The sequence below is a fragment of the Mustela nigripes genome, chromosome 13 (genome assembly GCF_022355385.1).
Source record: "Mustela nigripes isolate SB6536 chromosome 13, MUSNIG.SB6536, whole genome shotgun sequence".
Taxonomy (NCBI): domain Eukaryota; kingdom Metazoa; phylum Chordata; class Mammalia; order Carnivora; family Mustelidae; genus Mustela; species Mustela nigripes.
The window spans coordinates 144,883,633-144,905,959 of NC_081569.1; the positions used below are offsets into that span (position 1 = coordinate 144,883,633).

At 41.3% G+C, this 22,327-nt stretch overlaps 2 gene segments (V, D, J or C); both read right to left on the bottom strand.

The window, feature by feature from the left end:
- Nucleotides 1-1,825: 1,825 nt before the first annotated feature.
- Nucleotides 1,826-12,750, bottom strand: LOC131999476 (immunoglobulin heavy variable 3-11-like). The segment is given in 3 exon segments: nucleotides 1,826-2,139; nucleotides 6,341-6,667; nucleotides 12,705-12,750. Coding segments are annotated over 3 exon segments (687 nt in total).
- An 8,760-nt stretch (nucleotides 12,751-21,510) lies between these two features.
- On the bottom strand, nucleotides 21,511-22,084 carry LOC131999477 (immunoglobulin heavy variable 3-23-like). The segment is given in 2 exon segments: nucleotides 21,511-21,866; nucleotides 21,969-22,084. Coding segments are annotated over 2 exon segments (402 nt in total).
- Between the last annotated feature and the right edge of the window lie 243 nt (nucleotides 22,085-22,327).

Below are 22,327 nucleotides of genomic sequence, written 5' to 3' on the forward strand. Positions count from 1 at the left end.
ACACTATGGAGTATTATGCCTCCATCAGAAAGGACGAATACCCAACTTTTGTAGCAACATGGACGGGACTGGAAGAGATTATGCTAAGTGAAATAAATCAAGCAGAGAGAGTCAATTATCATATGGTTTCACTTATTTGTGGAGCATAACAAATAGCATGGAGGACATGGGGAGTTGGAGAGGAGAAGGGAGTTGGGGGAAATTGGAAGGGGAGGTGAGTCATGAGAGACTATGGACTTTAAAACACAATCTGAGGGGTTTGAAGTGGTGGGAGTGTGGGGGGTTGGGGTACCAGTTTGGTGGGTATTATAGAGGGCATGGATTGCATGGAGCACTGGGTGTGGTGAAAAAATAATGAATACTTTTTTCTGAAAATAAATAAATTAATTAAAAAAATGGAAAACACAGGTGTATGTATCAAAATGTTCAGGTTAGAAGGTTATTATGGAATTTGATGTACTGGATATCTCACTGTGATGGTAAATAGGTTAAAAAATTATCTATATTAAAAAAATGAGCCCCGTCCATGTTGCTACAAAATTTGGATATTCATCCTTTCTGATGGAGGCATAATACCCCATAGTGTATATGGACCACATTTTCCATCCATTCGTCCATTGAAGGGCATCTTGGTTCTTTCCATAGTTTGGCGACCGTGGCCATTGCTGCTATAAACATTGGGATACAGATGGCCCTTCTTTTCACGACATCTGTATCCTTGGGTTAAATACCCAGGAGTGCAATTGCAGGGTCATAGGGAAGTTCTATTTTTAATTTCTTGAGGAATCTTCACACTGTTCTCCAAAGAAGCTGCATCAACTTGCATTCCCACCAACTTTTGTAGCAATATGGAGGGGACTCGAAGAGATGATGCTGAGTGAAATAAGTCAAGCAGAGAAAGTCAATTATCATGTGGTTTCACTTACTTGTGAAGCATTAGAAATAACACAGATGACATTAGAAGAAGGAAAGAAAAAGTGAAATGGGGTGAATCAGAGGGGGAGATGAACCACGAGAGACTGTGGCCTCTGAGAAACAAACTGAGTGTTTTGCAAGCGAGGGGGTGTGGGGATGGATGAGCCTGGTGTTCGGTATTAAGGAGGGCATCTAGTGTATGGAGCATAAGGTGTGGTGCATAAACAATGATTCTTGGAACTCTGAGAAAATAAAATTATATTTAAAAATTTTATATTCACTTGGGTGTGTATGTGTGTCTCTGTGATTGTTTGTGACCTTCAAACTCTATCCACACAACATCCTGGTGCAGGTTTCCTCTTCTATTCCATGTTGTCATTAATATTGATACTGTGAGTACAGTTCAAGTTTGACACTGTACCAGGGCTGTTAATTCTCTTGCTTTGCATTGTTGATGCCTCTGTAGGCTCATATCCAGCACGCACTTTACACTGGTTTTGACAAGCTTGCACACTGAGCTGGGTGATCTTCTAATGAACAGAGAGTGTAGCTGGGAATCCTGTAAGGTTCAGATGACATACATGGAGATATTTGTAATCCATCAGTATTTTGAGACAGGAACAAGCAAGTATAATTGACACTGTCTTTTGTGCTGTTCATAAAGTTGTTGTCCCAAATTTCTAAATCAGAGACTGAAGAGGAATCCCAGAATCATGTGTCCAGAGAGGCTCCCTTGGGGAAAAAGCTTGAAGGCACGAATGGCAAAGGCCCTGACAGGAAACCTGCCCATATCATCAGCTGTGCCTGCTCCTGGGGCTTAAAGACAGAACTGGTGAGTGGTGTGCACCCCCTGGTGGTCCAGATCCCGTCCTACAGTGAGGATTGTGTCTGGGCTCACACTGATGTCCCCTCACTGTGTCTGTTGCAAGTAATACATGGCCGTGTCCTTGGCTCTCAGGCTGTTCATCTGCAGATACAGCGTGTTCTTGCCGTTGTCTCTGGAGATGGTGAATTGGCCCTTCACAGAGTCTGCATAGCTTGTGCTGCTTCCATCATAGCTAATATATGCGACCCACTGCAGCCCCTTCCCTGGAGGCTTGCGAAACCAGTTCATGTAGTAGTTGCTGAAGGTGAAACCAGAGGCTGCACAGGAGAGTCTCAGGGACCCACTAGGCTTCACTAGGTCTCCCCCAGATTCCACCAACTGCATCTCACACTGGACACCTGCAGACACAAGACATCCTTGTCAGGAAACTGTCACACACCCACTCTTTGTCTCACTCATATCCACTCTCACACTCACGGTCTCTTATTCTGTGTAAATTACCTTATAAATTATAGAGCAACAAGGAAAACCCAGCCCAGCACAAACTCCATGGTGAGTTTTCTCTGTCCTCTCCTAATTACTGAGTGGGAACAGCTGGAAATCCCGTGGCTGGGTTGCCTCTCCAAGCTGCAGGATCCAGACTGGGCTGTTTTAATCTGCAGAGGGAGGTCCATATTTGCATGCCCTCTAACTATATATCCAGCTTGGGATCTAAGCTGATGGAGAGGGCAGTGACCAGAGCAGGTGTGACTGCTCTGACTTTGTGGCATTGACAGGATTTGGGAAAAATTATTTTTTTATGATATGATTTTCCAGAGTACACACTTGGCCTCCTGTGCTCTTTCTACACATTTACCCACATCTTGGGGAGTTTGTTTCATGTTACACCATAAAGAGTTTTGAACATACACCCATAATTATAGAGGTTGTGTAAGGTGTCCAAGAGCATGTGTGGGGTGTGAGCCCCAGGAATTGGCCTGGGGTCCTCCCCCCACAGACCTCATGTCCTCTGAATCGCCTTTAGGACAGAGTGGGCAGGTTCATGAGGAAGGTGGAATCTCTGCTGTTGATGGGGACAAGATGATTTTGCTTCTTTTAGATTTTCTCTAAAAAGTAGAGAGAATTAGTGTTTGTGCAGTTCTATTTTCAAGTCTCTAACATTTCAGTATCTCTACATTCCTCCCAAGTCATCTCTGGCATTATCTGCAATAGCTGTGATGAGTGTACTTCACACAGGATGAAATGCACAAGTGTAGAATGTGTGATATGGTAAACCCTTTTGTCAGAATCAGCATTATCCAGAGCAAGCAAATCAATTTCCCACAAAATTTCATGTATTTTCTTTGAAATTCTTCCTTCCTCATTCCTTCTTCACTCTGTCCCCACATTACTAATGATCTCATGTTACCTTACACAAGCTTTAATTTTCTAGCATATATAATTTTGTAATTGTATTAAGTTTAACTTTATTTCTACTTCTATTGCTCAAATACTTGACAAGACCATGATATTTATTACTTTTTTAAACGTTTTTATTTACTTTTTTTTTGGATAGGCAACATTCCAAAGATGACAAAGAGCACAATATGTTCAGTTTAAAAAAATTTCTTTTCAGTATTCCAGAATTCATTCTTTATGCATTACACCCAGTGCTGTGGAAAGAACCAAGATGCCCTTCAACGGATGAATGGATAAGGAAGATGTGGTCCATATACACTATGGAGTATGATGCCTCCACCAGAAAGGATGAATACCCAACTTTTGTATCAACATGGACAGGACTGGAAGAGATTATGCTGAGTGAAATCAGTCAAGCAGAGAGAGTCAATTATCATATGGTGTCACTTATTTGTGGAGCATAACAAATAGCATGGAGGACAAGGGGAGTTAGAGAGGAGAAGGGAGTTGGGGGAAATTGGAAGGGAAGGTGAGTTATGAGAGACTATGGACTTTAAAACACAATCTGAGGGGTTTGAAGTGGTGGGGGTGAGGGGGGTTGGGGTACCAGGTCGTGGGTATTATAGAGGGCACGGATTGCATGGAGCACTGGGTGTGGTGAAAAATAATGAATACTGTTTTTCTGAAAATAAATAAATTGAAAAAATTAAAAAAAAGAAATAAGTCAAGCAGAGAGTCAATTATCATATGGTTTCACTTATTTGTGGAGCAAAACAAATAACATGGAGGACATAGGGAGATGGAGAGGAGAAGGGAATTGAGGGAAATTGGTGGTGAAGATGAAGCAGGAGAGACTGTGGACTCTGAAAAAACAATATGAGGCTTTTGAATGGGCGGGGGTTTGGAGGTTGGGTGAGCCCGGTGGTGGGTATTATGGAGGGCACATATTTCATGGAACACTGGGCATGGTACATAAACAATGAATTCTGGTACACTGGAAAGAAATTTAAAAAATTTAAAAAGCTAAAATCACTTGACAGGTTCTACAGTAAGAATGCAATAAAGTTTGGAATGTTGTGATTAAAAAATACAATGATATATTACCTTATACGATTTAGAAAGACTAAAATTAACAAGATAGGGAACAACAAATGTTGAAGAGGTTGTGGAGAAAGGGGAACCCTCTTATGCTGTTGATGGATATGAAAGTTGTTACAGTCACTTTGGAAAACAGTGTCTAGGTTCTTCAAAAAGTTAAAAATAGAACTACCCTTTGACTCAGCCACTGCACTACTATTTACCCCAAAGAAACATATGCAGTGAAAAAAGGGGTACATGAGCCCCAATATTCATAGGAGTAATGTTCACTATAGCAAACTGTGGAAGGAACTGAGGTGTTCTTCCATATATAAATGGTATGAAAATGACGATGTGGTCCATATATACAATTGAATATTACTCAGCCATCAGAAAGGATGAATACATACCATTTCATTGACTTGGATGGAACCGGAGGGTGTTATGTGAAGTAGAATAAGTCAAGCAAAGAATGATAATTATGCTGTGGTTTCACTTCTACGTGGAGCATAAGGAATAGTGAGGAGGACCACAGAGAATTCAATTATCATATGGTTTCTCTTACTTGTGGAGCATAAGGAATAACATGAAGGACATTAGGAGAGGGAAAGGGAAACTGAATTGCAGTAAATTGGAGAGGGATATGAAACATGAGAGACCGTGGACTCTGAGAAACAAACTGAGGGTTTTAGAGTGGAGGGGGGTGGAGGCAAGGGTGAGCCTGATGGTGGGTATTAAGGAGGGCACGTATTGCATGGAGCAGTGGGTGCGGTGCATAAGCAGTGAATCTTGGAACACTGAAAAATAAAATAAAATAAAATAAAATAAAATAAAATAAAATAAAATAAAATAAAAAATAAAATAAAAAGAAATCAGAGAGTGAGACAAACCATGAGAGACTCTGGATTCTGGGAAACAAACAAGAGTTATAGAAGTGAGGGTGGTGGGGAATGGGGCAGCCAGGTGATGGATATTAAGGAGGGCAGGTGACGTGATGAGTGTTATACACAACTAATGAATCTTTGAACACTTCACCAAAAACTAATAATGTACTATATGCTGGCTAAGTAAATATTAAAAAAGAATATAGACTTTTTTCAAGTTTTTAAATTTTTTTTCAGTGTTCCAGAATTCATTGTTTATGCACCAAAAAAATACGTGCTTTGAATGACACACTGGACCACTTAGAGTCCTTTATTATTTATTTGGGCCCTTTCTCTTTTATTTTGGTAAATTTAAGTGGAGGATTCTGAGATGTATTGTGTTGTTGTTTTTTTTTTTTTCCCACAAAGGATCATGTGACGTGATGAGCACATGGTTTTATACTGAACAGATGGAGTGTTGAATATTATATCAAAAGTCAATGATGTACTATACCTTATCTAATTGAGTTAGAAAAAAAATATGCACACCCTGGTTTCTTTGATCTGTTCTGTGTTTCTTAGTTTTTATATAATTTCTTCCTGCTCTAATCTTGCTATTTCCTTCCTTCTGCTATATTTAAGATTCAGCTGCTCTTTCTCTAGCACCTTTAATGTTAGGTTGTTTATTTGAGATTTTTCTTGCTTCTTGAGGTCTTCCTGTATGCTGTGTATTTCTGTCTTAGGAATGCCTTTGCTGCAGAGAAGTTACAGGATGGTGATAGAGTTTTTCTACTATTTTCTGAAATTTAATTTTATTTTTTTTAGTGGAGGTTTTATACTCCTGTGTGTAGGTGTGTGTGTGAGTGTGTGTGTGTGTGTGGCTCCGATGGAGGTTCTTGTGATCCACAGTGATTGCCACTGAGATTCTTATGAAGGTTCTATTGACCTGCATCAGGATATTTGTAATTTATTGGTATTTAAGGACAAGAGGAAACTAATGTAACTGACATCTTTTTGTATATTTCTCTTCCTGCTACAACTAAGTTTCTAAGTCAGAGAGTGAATAGGTAAGCACAGAATGATGTCCAGGAGGCTCCCCTGGGGAAACAGCTCTATGGAGAGGAAACCTCAGACCCTGACAGGAAATATGTCATAGACTCCATCTGCACCTGCTCCTGGGATTAAAGACAGAACTGGTGAGGAGTGTGCACCCTCTGCTGGTCTGATACCCTTGTAGTTTGAGGTTTGTGTCTGGGCTCACACTGATTTCCCCTCACTGTGTCTCTCGCACAGTAATACACGGCCGTGTCCTCAGCTCTCAGGCTGCTCATCTGCAGATACAGCGTGTTCTTCCCATTGTCTCTGGAGACAGTGAATTGGCCCTTCACAGAGTCTGCATAGTATGTGTAACTACTACTAGTGCTAATATATGCGACCCACTGCAGCCCCTTCCCTGGAGTCTGCCGGACCCAGCTCATGCCATAGTTACTGAAGGTGAATCCAGAGGCTGCACAGGAGAGTCTCAGGGACCCCCCAGGCTTCGCCAGGTCTCCCCCAGACTCCACCAGCTGCACCTCACACTGGACACCTGCAGACACAAGACATCCTGGTCAGGAAACTGTCACACACCCATGGTTTCTCTCACTCATATTCACTCACATCCTCAATGTCTGTTGTTCACCATGAATTAATCCAGCCAAGCACAAACTTCATGGTGAGTTCTTGGTGTTCTGCCCTGATCAGTGAATGTGGACACCTGGAAATCCCAGGGCTGGGGCTTCTCTCCCAGCTGCATGGTCCAGGCTGGGCTGTTTTATTCAGTGGAGGGAAGACCCTATTTGCATGTCCTCTGAGTATATATTTAGCTCCAGACTTAGGTTCAGTTCTTTACAAGTTAAAAACAGCGATTGCTTTGTTTGTAGATCACTGATCTACAAAGATCACTGAGAGCACTTAGACAGTATGTGGTATTCTTTTTGTTGTTGTTGTTGTTGTTTGTTTGTTTGTTTAAGTAATGCATTTATTGAGCTTCTGGGCACCTCAGTGGGTTAAAACTTCTGCCTGTGGCTCAAGTCATGATCCTGTGGTCCTGGGATCCAGCCCTCCATCAGGCTCTCTGCCTAGCCAGGAGCCTGCTTCACCCACTCTGCCTGCCTCTCTGCCTACTTGTGATCTCTTTTTGTCAAATAAATAAATATATATTTTTAAATGCATTTATTGGTAGGGAACGTTGATACGGGACATCAAGATTATAAATTCCCATTCAGAGTTAATAATTCTATCAGAGTCAAGTTGAAATATATCTTTAATATATGAATGAATAAATTTTGCCAAACATACTAGGATTATCAGTTTCCAAGCTTTCTTTTGTTTTCCATTGTCCTGTGTGTCTGTTTTTAATGCCAGTACCATACTGTTTTCATGACAATGGTTTTGTAATCTAGTTTGAAATTGGAGTGTGCTGACTTCATGTGGATTAGTCACCTGTTTGCTTCCTTTATTTCTTTAAAAAAATTATTTATTTTTAAATTTCTTTTCAGTGTTACTGAATTCATTGTTTATGTACCACACCCAGTGCTCCATGCAATACTTGCCCTCCATAATGCCCACCACCAGGCTCACCCAAACTCCTATCCCCCTCCCTTCCAAAACCCTCAGTTAGTTCCTTCTAGTCCACAGACTCTCATGGTTCATCTCCTCCTCCAATTTCTCCCAACTCCCTTCTCCTCTCCATCTCCCCCTGTCCTCTGTGTTCTTCTTTATGGTTCACAAATAAGCAAAACCATATGATATTTGACTCTCTCTGCTTGACTGATTTCACTCAGCAGTATTCTAATGTGTGAAGAGAATGTTTTTCTTTTTTTTTTCTATTTCTAGCATTTTAAAAATTATTGTGTTATGCTAGTGAGCATGCAGTACATCATTAGTTTTTTTCCCCCACTGTGTAATTTTTCCTGCTTTGTCAGAGATTATTTGACCATAAAGTTGAGGGTCCAAACTGGGCTCTCTCCTCTGTTCCACTGGTGTATATGTCTGTTTATGTGCCAGTACCATGATGTCTTGGTGATTACAGCTTTGTAGTAAAGCTTGAAATCACGTAATGTGATGTCCCAGTTTTTTTTTTTCTTTTTCTTTTTCAACATTTCCTTAGCAGTTCAATGTCTTTTCTGGTTCCATACAAATTTTAGGAGTGCTTGTTCCAGCACAAAATGATGAAAAAGCATTCCATGCTCATGGATTGGAAGAATAAACATTGTTAAAATATCTATACTGTCCAGAGCAATCTATACTTCCAGCCATCTCTATCAAAATTCCAGTGGCATTTTTCAAAACAAGAACTTTGAATGACACACTAGATTAGACTGATTTATTTTTTATTTAATTTTTATTAACATATAATGTATTATTAGTCCCAGTGATACAGGTCTGTGAATCCTCAGACTTAAACACTTCTCAGCACTCACTATAGCACATACTCTCTCAATGTAACCCAACCACCCCTGATTTCTTATTTTATGTTTCAAATTTTTTAATTTAAATTCAGTTCAGTTAAAACACACTGCATTACCAGGTTCAGGGGTAGATTTAATGATTTATCAGTTGCGTATAACACCTATGCTCATTCCATCAAGTGCCCTCCTTAATGCCCATCAGCCAGTTATCCCATTCCCCCCCCCAACCACCCCTGGTTTGAACACAAAATTTTGAGTATAATTTCAGGATTTGGACTGGGGAATATTCTTCCTAGAATTCTATATTTATTTATTTATTTATATATTCTCACAATATTATCTGCTTAAATTCCTTTTAAAATTATTTTCAGTTAGCCACCATTACTTTTGGCTGCTGTATTCAACAATTCTTTATTTGTGTATAACATCCAGTGCTCATCCAACACGTGTCCTTATTGCCTATTACCAAATTAACCCATCCCCTGACCTCCACCTCTCCAAAACACTGTTTGTTCCCCCAGAGAAATATATTGATTTCTTTTTTTTAAATTTTATTTATTTATTTGACAGACAGAGATCCCAAGTAGGCAGAGAAGCAGGCAGAGAGAGAAGAAGGGAAGCAGGCTCCCTGCTGAGCAGAGAGCCAGATGCGGGGCTTGAACCCAGGACCCTGGGATCATGACCTGAGCCGAAGGCAGAAGCCTTAACCCACTGAGCCACCCAGGCACCCCAATATATTGATTTCTGATGTTATTTATTTGGGGATTTCTCTTTTATTTTTGATAAATCTAGGCAGAGGTTTCTTAATTTTATTTCTTTTTCAGAGAAACAAACTTTTTTTTAAAAAAAAACTTGTTCTCTCTCTTTTTAGAATTTTATATCATTTATTTCTGCTCTAGTCTCTAGTATTTCCTTCCTTTTGCTGTATTTAGGCTTTAGTCATTGTACTTTCTCCAGATCCTTCAGATGTAACATTAGCTGGACTCTTTTTCATTTTTCAGAGTTTTTTTTTTTGTTTTTTTTTTTTTTGCATTTATTTGACAGAGAGAGAAATCACAAGTAGGCAGATGCTGGCAGAGAGAAAGAGAGGGGAAAGCGGACTCTCCACTGGGCAGAGAGCCTGATGTGGGGCCCAATTCCAGGACGCTGAGATCATGACCTGAGACAAAGGAAGAAGCTTAACCCACTGAGCCACCCAGGTGCAACACATTAGTGTGCCTTTCAAATTTTTCTTGCTTCTTGATGTCTTCCTATATGCTGTATATTTCTCTCTTAGGACCACCTTTGCTGCAGAAAAATTAGGGGAAAGTGATGAAGGTTTTATTCTCTTGTGTGAGTGAATAAGTGTGTGTGTGTGTGAGAGAGAGAGAGAGAGAAAGAGAGAGTGAGTGCGTGTGTTTAATGTTCATACTCCACATCCGAAACACACGTGGTGTAGGTTTCACTGCTTTACCTTGTTGTCGCTAATATTGATGCTGTGAACTTTGTTTAAGATAGTGACACCACCCACCCCCACCAAGCCCCTTTCTTCTTTTGCTTTAGACTGTTGATGCCTCTATGGCCTCATGTCCAGCATGCACTTTATGCTCCTTCTATCAAGTGTACAGGTTAATCTGGGTGACTGTGCTGCATACTGTGTGCCTCTGGGATTTCTGTAAAGTTGATAACCATCAGGATATTTGTGATTGATTGGTATTTTAGGACAGGAATAAACAATGTTAGTGGCTCTGCATTTTGTGCATTTTTTTGTGATTTTTTAAAATTTATTTTTTATTTATTTTCAGCATAACAGTATTCATTATTTTTGCACCACACCCAGTGCTCCATGCAATCCATACCCTCTATAATACCCACCACCTGGTACACCGACCTCCCACCCCTGCCCCTTCAAAACCCTCAGATTGTTTTTCAGAGTCCATAGTCTCTCATGGTTCACCTCCCCTTCCAAATTCCCCCAACTTCCTTCTCCTCTCTAACTCCCCATGTCCTCCATGCTATTTGTTATGCTCCACCTCAGTGTGTGAAAGGAATCCATCAGAATCCTAGAGGAGAACATAGGAACTAATCTCTTCAATATCAGTCACAGCAACTTCTTTCAAAAAATGAAAGAAAATGGGATTGGGAGGGAGACAAACCATAAGTGACTCTTAATCTCACAAAAGAAACTGAAGTTTGCTGGGGGGAGGGGGTTTGGGAGAAGGGGGTGGGATTATGGACATTGGGGAGGGTATGTGCTTTGGTGAGTGCTGTGAAGTGTGTAAACCTGGTGATTCACAGACCTGTACCCCTGGGGATAAAAATATATGTTTATAAAAAATAAAAAAATTATACAAATTTAAAAAAAAGGAAACAGTAAAGAAAACAAAGAGGCAACCCACGGAATGGGAGAAGCTATTTGCAAATGACAGTACAGACAAAAGGTTGATATCCAGGATCTATAATGAACTCCTCAAACTCAACACACACAAAACAGACAATCATATCAAAACACTGGGTAGAAGATATGGACAGAGACTTCTTCAATAAAGACATACAAATGGCTATCAGACACATGAAAAAATGTTCATCATCACTTGCCATCAGGGAGATTCAAATTAAAACGACATTGAGATATCACATTACACCAGTTAGAATAACCAAAATTAGCAACACAGGAAACAACATGTGTTGGAGGGGATGTGGAGAAAGGGAAACCCTCTTCCACTGTTGGTGGGAATGCAAGTTGGTGCAGCCTCTTTGGAGAACAGTGTGGAGATTCCTCAAGAAATTAAAAATAGAACTTCCCTATGACCCTGCCATTGCACTTCTGGGTATTTACCCCAAAGATACAGATGTCGTGAAAAGAAGGGCCATCTATACCCCAATGTTTATAGCTGCAATGGCCACGATCGCCAAACTATGGAAAGAACCAAGATGCCCTTCAACGGACGAATGGATAAGGAAGATATGGTCCATATACACTATGGAGTATTATGCCTCCATCAGAAAGGATGAATACCCAACATTTGTAACAACATGGACGGGACTGGAAGAGAGTATGCTGAGTGAAATAAGTCAAGCAGAGAGAGTCAGTTATCATATGGTTTCACTTATTTGTGGAGCATAACAAATAGCATGGAGGACATGGGGAGTTAGAGAGGAGAAGGGAGTTGGGGTAAATTGGAAGGGGAGGTGAATCATGAGAGACAATGGACTCTGAAAAACATTCTGAGGGTTTTGAAAGGGGGGTTGGGAGGTCGGGGTACCAGTTGGTGGGTATTATAGAGGGCACGGATTGCATGGAGCACTGGGTGTGATGCAAAAATAATGAATACTGTTATGCTGAAAATAAAAAAAAATAAATTAAAAAAAAAGATATGTCTCCAAAGGCAAAGGAAACAAAAGCGAAAATGAACTTTTGGGACTTCATCAAAATCAAAAGCTTCTGCACAGCAAAGGAAACAGTCAAGAAAACAAATAGGCAACCCACGGAATGGGAGAAGATATTTTGTGCATTTTAGTATAATTATTTCCCTTAGAATAAACTTTTGAAGTCAGAGAGTGAAGAGGTAAGCACTGAATCATGTGTGCAGAGAGGGTCCCTGATGAAAACTGTTCTATGGAGAGTAATCCCCAGAGCCTTACAGGAAACCTGCCCATAACCTCCATCTGCATCTACTCCTGTGCTTAAAGACAGAATTGGTGGTTATTGTACACCCATGGTGGTCCAGATCCCTCTTAGAGTGAGGTTTGTGTCTGGACTCAAGCTGATGTCCTCCCACGCTGTCTCTTGCACAGTAATACAGGGCTGTGTCCAGGACTCTGAGCCTGTTCATCTGCAGATACAGCATGTTTTTGTCATTGTCTCTGGAGATGGTGAACTCGCCCTTCACAGAGTCTGCATAGTTTGTGCTACTTCCATCATAGCTAATATATGCGACACACTGCAGCCCCTTCCTTGGAGCCTGGCTGACCCAGCTCATGCCGTAGCTGCTGAAGGTAAATCCAGAGGCTGCGCAGGAGAGTCTCAGGGACCCCCAGGCTTTACTAGGTCTCCCCCAGACTCCACCAGCTGCACCTCACATTGGACATCTGCAGACATAGACGTCCTTGTGAGGAAACTGTCACACATCCATGGTTTCTCTAAGTCATATCCACTCACATCCTTAACGTCTCTTGCTCACCATGAATTACCTTTTAAAAGAGCAACAAGGAATAACCAACCAAGCTCAAACTCCATGGTGAATTGTCAATGTTTTGTCTTGATTACTGAATGGGCCACCTGGAAATACTGTGCTGGGGTTCCTCTCCCAGCTGCAGAGTCAGGGCTAAGCTGTTTTAATCTGCAGAGGGAAGGCCATATTTGCATATTCTCTGTGTATATAACACATTTGCCAGGTAGCATCCTCAAGATGGCAGTGACCTAGAGCATTCGTGAGGTTCCTGGTGGAGTTTGTTCACCAAGATATCTTTGAGGAAACCATGGTCTTTTATTTTGTCACTTTCCTAGAGAAACTACTTAGCACCCATTATCTTCATTTTTTCACATAGGCACCCCATTATTGTGATGTAGGTACTAATTTTACCACTGTTTTGCAGGTGGATATGTACACACTGCAGCACAGAATTGTAGTTTGAACGTCCAGGGGCACACAGCAGGTGAAATTAAGCCCCAGAGTGTGAGTCTGTGCTCCTCACCATGGGATCTATTTGCTCCCTTTAACCTTCTGCATAACAGAGTTGGACATGAGATTTGCAGGCTTCCTAAATTTGCAGAAGTCCCAGTAGACTGATGTGTGGAGACCAGGTCTTTCTGTCACAGAAACTTGGAGACACTGAGAACCATTGACAGAGAATCACAGAGCTGCTGAAGACACTGTGGGTTATCAACAAACACAAGGGGCGTATACACCTGATCTCTTGGAAGACATCAATGGTAAACTTCAATAAAGATAAATGAATGGAATTATTAGTTAAGCAGTTAACCTCAGAACACCTGAAATCAGAAAGCATGCTGTTAAAGACAATTCTTCATCTTTGAAATGGGGGTCACTGTACTTCTACATTCATATTTATTTCGATGATGATATCAATTATGTTCATCCCAATGCTTTGCCCTTGGCAAATGTGGTTATGACCATTTTTATGATTTATTCTGAAAAAATGGAGGACTCTTCTGTATTTTGACAGATTTACAAAATGTTTACTGTGTCCTTTATGGTAGAACTGAACAGAGAATTTAGCTAGAAGCCCTTGAGAGGAGACCATGCCCAATCCAACTCTTGTCCTGGATCATGCGCTTCATGGTTTTTGATTCAGAAGGATTGTGAGAGCACCCTGATGATCCCAGTGCACCGGCAGGTGTCACAGACCCTTGCAGAGATACAAGGACTCCTCTTCGCTCTTCCCAACTTATCCAGCATATGAGGAGTTACCACTCAGCATAACCATTACAGATTGTCTTTTTGAAAGCATATGTCCTCATACTTACTTCCTTTACTTGAGATACTCACTCTGCTCCTTGACTACAATATCCTGCTCTATTTATTATATTCAGAGATGAGCAGGAATCTTGAATTAAGTCCCTACGATGTATCAGGTGCCCTCAAACTGCTGAAGTCTTTCCCTCCCGAGGGTATATTTTCATAGGTTCTATTATATGGGAAATGTCTCTGAGTAAGGTGAGGGTCAACTACTTGTCTTGGAGTGGTAGAACTAGAAACCATGTCTCTATATGTTTCCAACTATATTTGATGTCAATCACTAATGAAATTGCCATAGATCTGAGAATTGTGCTCAGCAGTTATTGGATTTTAGTCATTCTGACAGGTATGAGGTAACATCTTTCCATGGTTTTGATTTGTTTTTTCCCGATGTTTGGGGCCTCATGCCTAGAAGGGGTTAACCCAATAGAGCAACAGTTCTTGGGAACCTCTTCAACCGAGGACCTTCACAGGTGGCAAGCTAGAGTGCCACAGTGTCTCTCTGGTGATTGTTATGAGAACATTGTGAGGTTTGGCTTGTTGCCATTGCAGCTGCTCTCTCAAGACTAAGCTAATAAGGCTCCTGTGTTTTGTGAATATTGATTTATGGCCTAAGTGTCCAAACCATGAAGGTCAAGGCTATCTGATATCTCTGAATGGCCAGCTACTCTCAGGCCAAAATAGAAACTAGCACCAGATGTACAGGAGGTGATTCCCTTACTGTGTGGTATAAATCAGAGCTCTGCAAAATAAACTTTGGCACTATTGGACATCCTCCTTGGTGCTCCTCCTGTCCCCATTTCTTTGTCTCTTAATTTCTTTTCACATCCTCTTACCCTCACGTTCCTGGTCGGTTTGTCGTACAGGCTGTGACACCCTATGATGACTGAGGTTGAGTGCCTTTTCATGTATCTGATATCCTTCTGGAGTCTTCCTTCAATAAATGTTTATTCCTTTCTTCTTCCCATTTCTTAACTGAATTATTTGCATGTTGAGTGTGGTAAAGTCTTTATAGATTATGGACATTATCATATATGTCTTTGCAATTATCTTTTCCCATTTATGACTCATATGTGGAATTTGTGAAGGAAAAGAGGTGTATATAAGGGACGTGGCAAAAGAAAAAAGAGGAGGGAAGGAAACAACCATAAGTGACTCTTAGTAATAGAGAACAGACCGCAGGTTGATGGAGGGAGATGAGTGAGGACTGGGGAGATGAATGATGAGCATGAAAGAAAGCTCTAGTTTTGATGAACACTAGGTGTTGTATGTAAGTGATGAATCACTGAATTAGTCCCAGGGGTCACAGTCCTAGGGGTCACAGGAGCTTCTGCTTTTACCCCAGTACTGCTAAAACTGCAAGTAGTATTAGTCCAGAGAGCTGGCTTCCAAGGTTGCCTTTGCAATGGCTATATGGGCAGGATCCACATTCTATGGCTACAGCTTTCCAAATCTAGTGTTAAATACACTCAATATCAACAGTCATCCCAGACATCTTTGCTAGAAAAATTTTATATTGATGCCAACTCTGCTGTAAACACAATGATAATTAAAGGGTCCTGGGTCCCAAGATTACATTTCTTTTAGTTTCTGCACTGAGTTACTTGACTTCACATGAGCAACTACTGGCACGACAGAGGCACTCCTGCAGACCTTTGATCCTGATGGTCTCTGGTGAAGGGCTTTGTCTGCCAAGACGTCTGCAAAGCTTGTAAGTGCAGTGCAGGTCCTCAAGTGCACAGACACCAACACAAGGCACCTGCTCTGTTGTCTGCAGGTACAACTCCAGTGCTTGGAGGGGCCTTCCTTCTCCTGAGAAATCCACATCACACAGGAGCCTGTTAACTCTGAGAGGAAGGGATTGCTTTCAAGTAAATTGCAATACAGAGATGGTCACTAATTCATGCATAGAGTTAATGATTCTCAAATACTTTGAAGGAAATGGAGTGAATGACCTGGAGATTATTAGGATCTAAACATTACAGGTCTAATAAGAGGTTTCAGGTACTATGTACATATTCCCAAAAGTCTTACAACAATAAGATAAGTATTAATTTACATGAATAGACATCAAATAGTGGTCAGATGACTAGAGAACAGATAGATGATAGATGGAGATTAGATAAGTTTATTTCATTTTAAAAGTCATTAGAGAGGAATTGATCATTATGAACAAACAGGATGCAAATGTCTATAATTGGTAATATTTTAAACACCATATGTTCCTACTTAAAATATATTTTAATGCCACCTATGGCATATTCCAAGTAATCAATGATATCTTCAGTTATTTTCTGATTAAGTATAGACTCCGCATAGGTTAGCGATACCTACTTGTAGATATTGGTTGATTTAATTTTCCTAAGGGTCTGGGCAGATCTGTCCTTCTAACAGCTAATAGATCATGCCTTTCAAACCTAAGTGATTACACAGATAAAATCAATGCACAAAATTCAGTTAGTTTGTTACACACTAAGAATGTAACTGTAGAAAGAGAACTTGGAAATCAATTCCATTTACAATAGCACCAAAAAACACAAGGTACCATGAAATAAACTTAACCAAAGAGGTAAATTATCTATACTTGATAAACTACAGGACACTCATGAAAGAAATTGAAGACCACACAAAAAGATGGAAAAACATTTCATGCTCAGGGATCTGAAGAATAAACATTGTTAAAGCGTCTCTGCTGCCCACAGGAATCAATACTTTCAATGCCATCCCAACCAAAATAAGATCAACATTTTTCAAAGTGCTGGAACAAAGAATCTTAAAAGTGGTATGGAACCAGAAGAGACCCCAAATTGCCAAGGAAATGTTGAAAAAGAAAAACAAAGTTAAGGATATCATGTTGCCTGATTTCAATCTATATTAAAAAGCTGTAATCACCAAGAGAGCCTGGTACTGGCACAAAAACGGACACATAAACCAGTAGAACAGAGTAGAGAGCCCAGATATGGACCCTCAACTCTATGGTCAAACAATCTTCGACAAAGTAGCAAAAAATATCCAATGGCAAAAAGAAAGCCATGCTGGGAAAATTGAACAGCTAAGAACAGAAGAATGAAACTTGACCATTCTTTTAATCCATACACAAAGATTAACTTGAAATGGATAAAAGACCTCAACATGAGGCAGGAATCCATCAGAATCATAGAAGAGAACATAGGCAGTAATCTATTCAATATCAGCCACAGCAACTTCTTTCAAGATATGTCTCCAAACGCAAAGGAAACAAAAGCAAAAATGAATTTTTCAGACTTCATCATGATCAAAAGTTTCTGCACAGTAGAGGAAACAAACAAAGAGGCAACCCATGGAATGGGAGAAGGTATTTGCAAATGACCGTATAGACAAAAGGCTGATATGCAGGGTCTATAAAGAACTATTCAAATTCAACACACACAAAACAGATAATAATGTCAAAAAATGGGCAGAAGACATGAACAAACACTTCTCCAATGAAGCCATTTGAATAGCCAATTTTTGTATCAGCATGGATGTGACTAGAAGAGATTATGCTGAGTGAAATAAGTCAATCAGAGAGAGTCAATGATCATATGGTTTCACTTACTTGTGGAGCATAAGGAATAACATGGGGGACATGGGGAGATGGAGAGGAGAAGGGTGTTGGGGTAAATCAGAGAGGGAGATGAACCATGAGAGACGATGTGCTTCTGAGAAACAATCTGAGGGTTTTGCAGGAGAGGGGGGTGGGTCGTTGGGTGAGCTTGGTGTTGGGTATTATGGAGGGCACATATTGCATGGAGCACTGGGTGTGGGACATAAACAATGAATTATGGAACACTGAAAAGAAATAATTAAAAAAAGAAAAGTGATAACTAAGGTTAAAGCAGATCATAAGAGTGAGATCCTAATCAGATAGGACTGATATCTTTAAACAAAGAGGAATAGACACTAGGGATCTCGCTCTCTATAGGAGAACACTGAAGAAAAGCCACATGAGGACAGCAGGAAGGTGGCTGTCTGCAAGTCAAGAGAGGTCTCATCAGAAACCAGCTATGAAAGCATCATAACCTTGAACTTTCTAGCTTCTAGAAGTGGGAGAAAATAAAGCTGTGTTGGCTAAGCAAAAATAGTAATATTAGTCATAGTAATAATAATAGTAATTATTATTATTGTAGTGGTAAAGAAATTGAGAGTACGTAGAATAACATTATTGGTGTATTAGGCATCTTCTAATTATTTAATTGATGAAGGCACAGGAGTAACTGAACCATTTCTGCATAGTGTGAAGTTGTTAGAAATATTGAGACTCAAAGGCATTAATGCATACATAGGGGCTTTAGCATGGATTTGTTCACAACAATAGAAACTGCAGAGCCCTACAGGAAACCCCTCTCTTCCCAGCCTACCTTTGCTTCTGCCGCTGGTGCTGGGACCTGTGGTCAGAGGTTCCCGAGGGTCCCACATAACAAGGTTCTTCTTCCTCTTCAGGGCTTGCTGATTTCACTACATGGTGCTCCAAGTGTCTCACTCAGACGGTGTTCTGAGCTCTGGGATGTGCTGGACAAGAGCTCTGTGCTGGAATGTGACCATTGTCCCTCTATCATAACACTCACAGCTCTTTCAACCTTTCCTCAAATAACCTCTGCCCGCCAGTCTTCATTCCTGCATCCACCTTCTGTACTCCTCCTTCTGGTCTCTTCCATTCATTTCATGAGGATTTACCAATAGTTCACTGTGCTTTTGTCCAATATCCTCATGATAATTGTCAGTGACCAAATAAATTACATAGATAAAGCCTCACGGACTGTCTCCACCATTGTCCTGTGTTCACTCCCTTGATGTCATTATGTTCTAACCCATCTCAGCTCCTGACCTTCCAGTCATGTATTAAACCCTGTGGGCTTCATGAGTAGAGCTGACTCTGCCCCCTGCAATATTCTACCTCTCTCATCTATCTACTTTTCATAGTCATTGGGCAACTACCCTGCTCAAAAGGACTCCAGCACAGGGTGTTGAGAAAAGTATTCTTGGACATAAATTTAATACAATTAATCTAATAATCATGGAAATTAGAAGTTTATAGAAGTAAAAAATATGGGAACCTGAAGCTTATTTAAGTGAGTTTATTTAGGTGAGTTTACTCTCTGCTATGCACTATAGCCATGTGACAAGACCAGAATCAAGTTACAGGACAACTCAGTAACCACAGCTGAAGGAAATGGTCATTCTTATGTCTGTCCAAACCTGTCCTTCCACACCAGTTAGTTTTCTATGCACTTGGCCTTGCAGATTGCATACTGTGCAGGTGGGACCATGTAGCATGTGGCCTCAGGCTTCTCCCATGTAGGGCCATGAAAGTGAAAGTCATCCTTGTTCAGGCTCATGCTTCTATTGTCTTCAACTAGTATTACGGTGTCCAACCATCCCCTATATAAGAAAGCTTAGTGGTGTCCATGATGTAGGACTTACAAAGACAGTGCCTATAAGCATCTGTGTGCATGTTTTGAGTGCACATGTGCTCTAACTTCACTTAGCTCTGTGGATACAGTTGGTGTCACTGGTCATAAGGTCAAGTGTGTGAAACACCTCACAAAAGAGTGGCCCATATTTTGTACAGGGTGCCATTTTGCATTCCCACCAGCAGCACCTAGCTCTGTTCCAGTGCCCTTTTTATCCTGGGGAAGTTGTGAAATGCCTTTCCCTGCACCTCTGAATCTTCTCTGTGGCTGGCACAGGGAAACACAGTCCAACCTGAAGGAAGGACCTTGATCCTTCCTGAGCTCCTGAACTGGCATGCTGGAATTCATATTCCAAATATCTTTTGTAGGGCCCATGGCTGGCTGCCCCAAATGTATGCCAGGAGAAGACTCATTATTTTTCGTGGAATGTAATTAGGAGACCCCTGCTGCAAGGCCCCTCAGACCCTCCTCTGTGCCCCTTAAGGCAGGAGTAATTCTGCTACATGAAGAGTAATTCCCGTCCAGTACTAACAAGTAAAAACATATCCTTCTCACTAAAGATAGAGACTTTCTGTCTGAGAAAGCTGGAGAAACAGACCTTGCTAATCTTTTACTAATTTCCTACCTCAGGAAAAATTATGCCTAGAATTCCTCATTAAGTAAAGCTTCCAATATGTGTTTTCATTTTCCTGTAAATTCCTCACAAATGTGTCATCTCTTTGTCAAAATGTGAAAAGAATAACTGCCTGCCTATTCATCTCTCCGGGTCTCAGTTTCACTACATGACTTCTGTGTACATGTAATAAAATGTTGTTTTCTTTCTCCTGATAATCCATCTCATGTCAACTTACTTCTTTGTCCATCAGAACCTGTGACTGAGGGAAATTCTTCCTCTCCTTCCCCTCACTAGACTCTGTATTCTGCCACAGTGTGCTTTTCAACGCAGACACCAGCACTACACATGAAACCCACAACCCTGTGTGCTGGTGTAAAGACTGCAGAAGTCTGTGTGTCTGGCATGAGGGTTCTTTTTTTTTAACCATTTTATTAAAATTTATTTTTTATTTTCAGCATAACAGTATTCATTATTTTTGCACCACACCCAGTGCTCCATGCAATCCGTGCCCTCTGTAATACCCACCACCTGGTACCCCGACCTCCCAACCCCCGCTCCTTCAAAACCCTCAGATTGTTTTTCAGAGTCCATAGTCTCTCATGGTTCACATCCCCTTCCAATTTCCCCTAACTCCCTTGATTTTCTACAAGAACCTCTCTTACATTTTCATGAAGATAATGTATTTCCAGTGTGTGTTATGGGTTCACTGGGTCAGCCACTGTCTGTAACACTAAGGTCCAAATAGACAGAAGGGTTGGTTTTCCACCACAGTTCTCTTCTGGTCCTCCTGTGGTGTTCTGAGATGGCGACCAGACCAACAGGGAGCCCTCCCTCCAGGACCCAGCAGGACAGGGATAGGTTTCCCTCTCTGGATTGTCAGCCCACCACTTTCTGGGGAAATCTGAGCATCTCTCATAGCAGGTGGACTCCTTTTCCATCCAGGAAATGCAGCGGTGCCTACAGAAGGGCAGTTCCTGATCACCTGTGTTCGCCCACATGTACAATGAGCCAGAGGATACACTGGAGCCAGAAGAACAAGAACTGACTTGGACAGTCATAAACATGTGGGGACAGTGTGTGCCCCCTGAGAACAGGCATGCAGCATGCAGAGAGCCTGGGCTGTGCAGGTGCTTCTCAAGGACGATGGGAATCTGCAGCATGTGCTTCTGTGGAGAATGAAAATGAGACATAGAGGAGGTTGATGAAGGGAAGTTTTCCGGAGACTGGTGAGATCTCAACTATGTGGAGGCAAAGTTATATTCTTGTGGTTGGTTGTACGGAGAACATGAGGTATTAGCTATGGAAGAAAAAATAAATATCTTTGTGGACAGCTGAGATTCTGGAGAGGAAATCCCTGATCTCAAAAGGAAGTCCTATCCCACTGCACCTGCTCCTGGGTCTGATCTCTGCTGTGGATGCTGAGCGCTCTCTGCTGCCCTGAGTGCCCCTGCAGCTTAGCACATCCTGTGTCAACACGGAGGTTTCTGCCCTGGCTCACAATGAGGGCCCCTCACTGTGTCTCTCACACAGTAATACATGGCTGTGTCCTCAGCTCTCAGGCTGTTCATCTGAAGATAAAGTGTATTCTTGCCGTTGTCTCTGGAGATGGTGAATCGGCCCTTCACAGAGTCTGTGTAGTATGTGCTACTACCAGTATTGCTAATTTCTGCGACCCACTGCAGCCCCTTCCCTGGAGCCTGGCGGACCCAGTACATGTAGTAGTTGCTGAAGGTGAATCCAGAGGCTGCACAGGAGAGTCTCAGGGACCCCTCAGGCTTCACCAGGTCTCCCCCAGACTCCACCAGCTGCACCTCACACTGGACACCTGCAGATGGAAGACACCTTGGTCAGGAAACTATCACATATCTAGTGTTTCTCTCACTCATATCCACTCATATACTCAATTTCTTTTTTCTCCATAAATTACCTTTTAAAAGAGCAAGAAGGAAAACCCAGCCCAGCACAAATTCCATGGTGAGTTGTCTGTATTCTCTCCTGATCACTGAGTGAACAGCTGGGTATCCCAGACCTGGGGTTTCTCTCCCAGCTGCAGGATCTTGTCTGTGCTGGTTAAATCAGAAGAGGGAAGGCCCTATTTTCATGTCCTATGACTATATATTCAGCTTGGGGATCTATTCTGACAGAGAGGCAGTGACCCACGCAGTTGCGAATACCTTTAATTTAGTGCTAATGACCAATTTTGAAAAAAAAATGTTTTTTATTATGTAACATTCCAGTGTGTATACTTGTGTTTGTAAGGTGTCCATGAACATATACGGGGTGAGA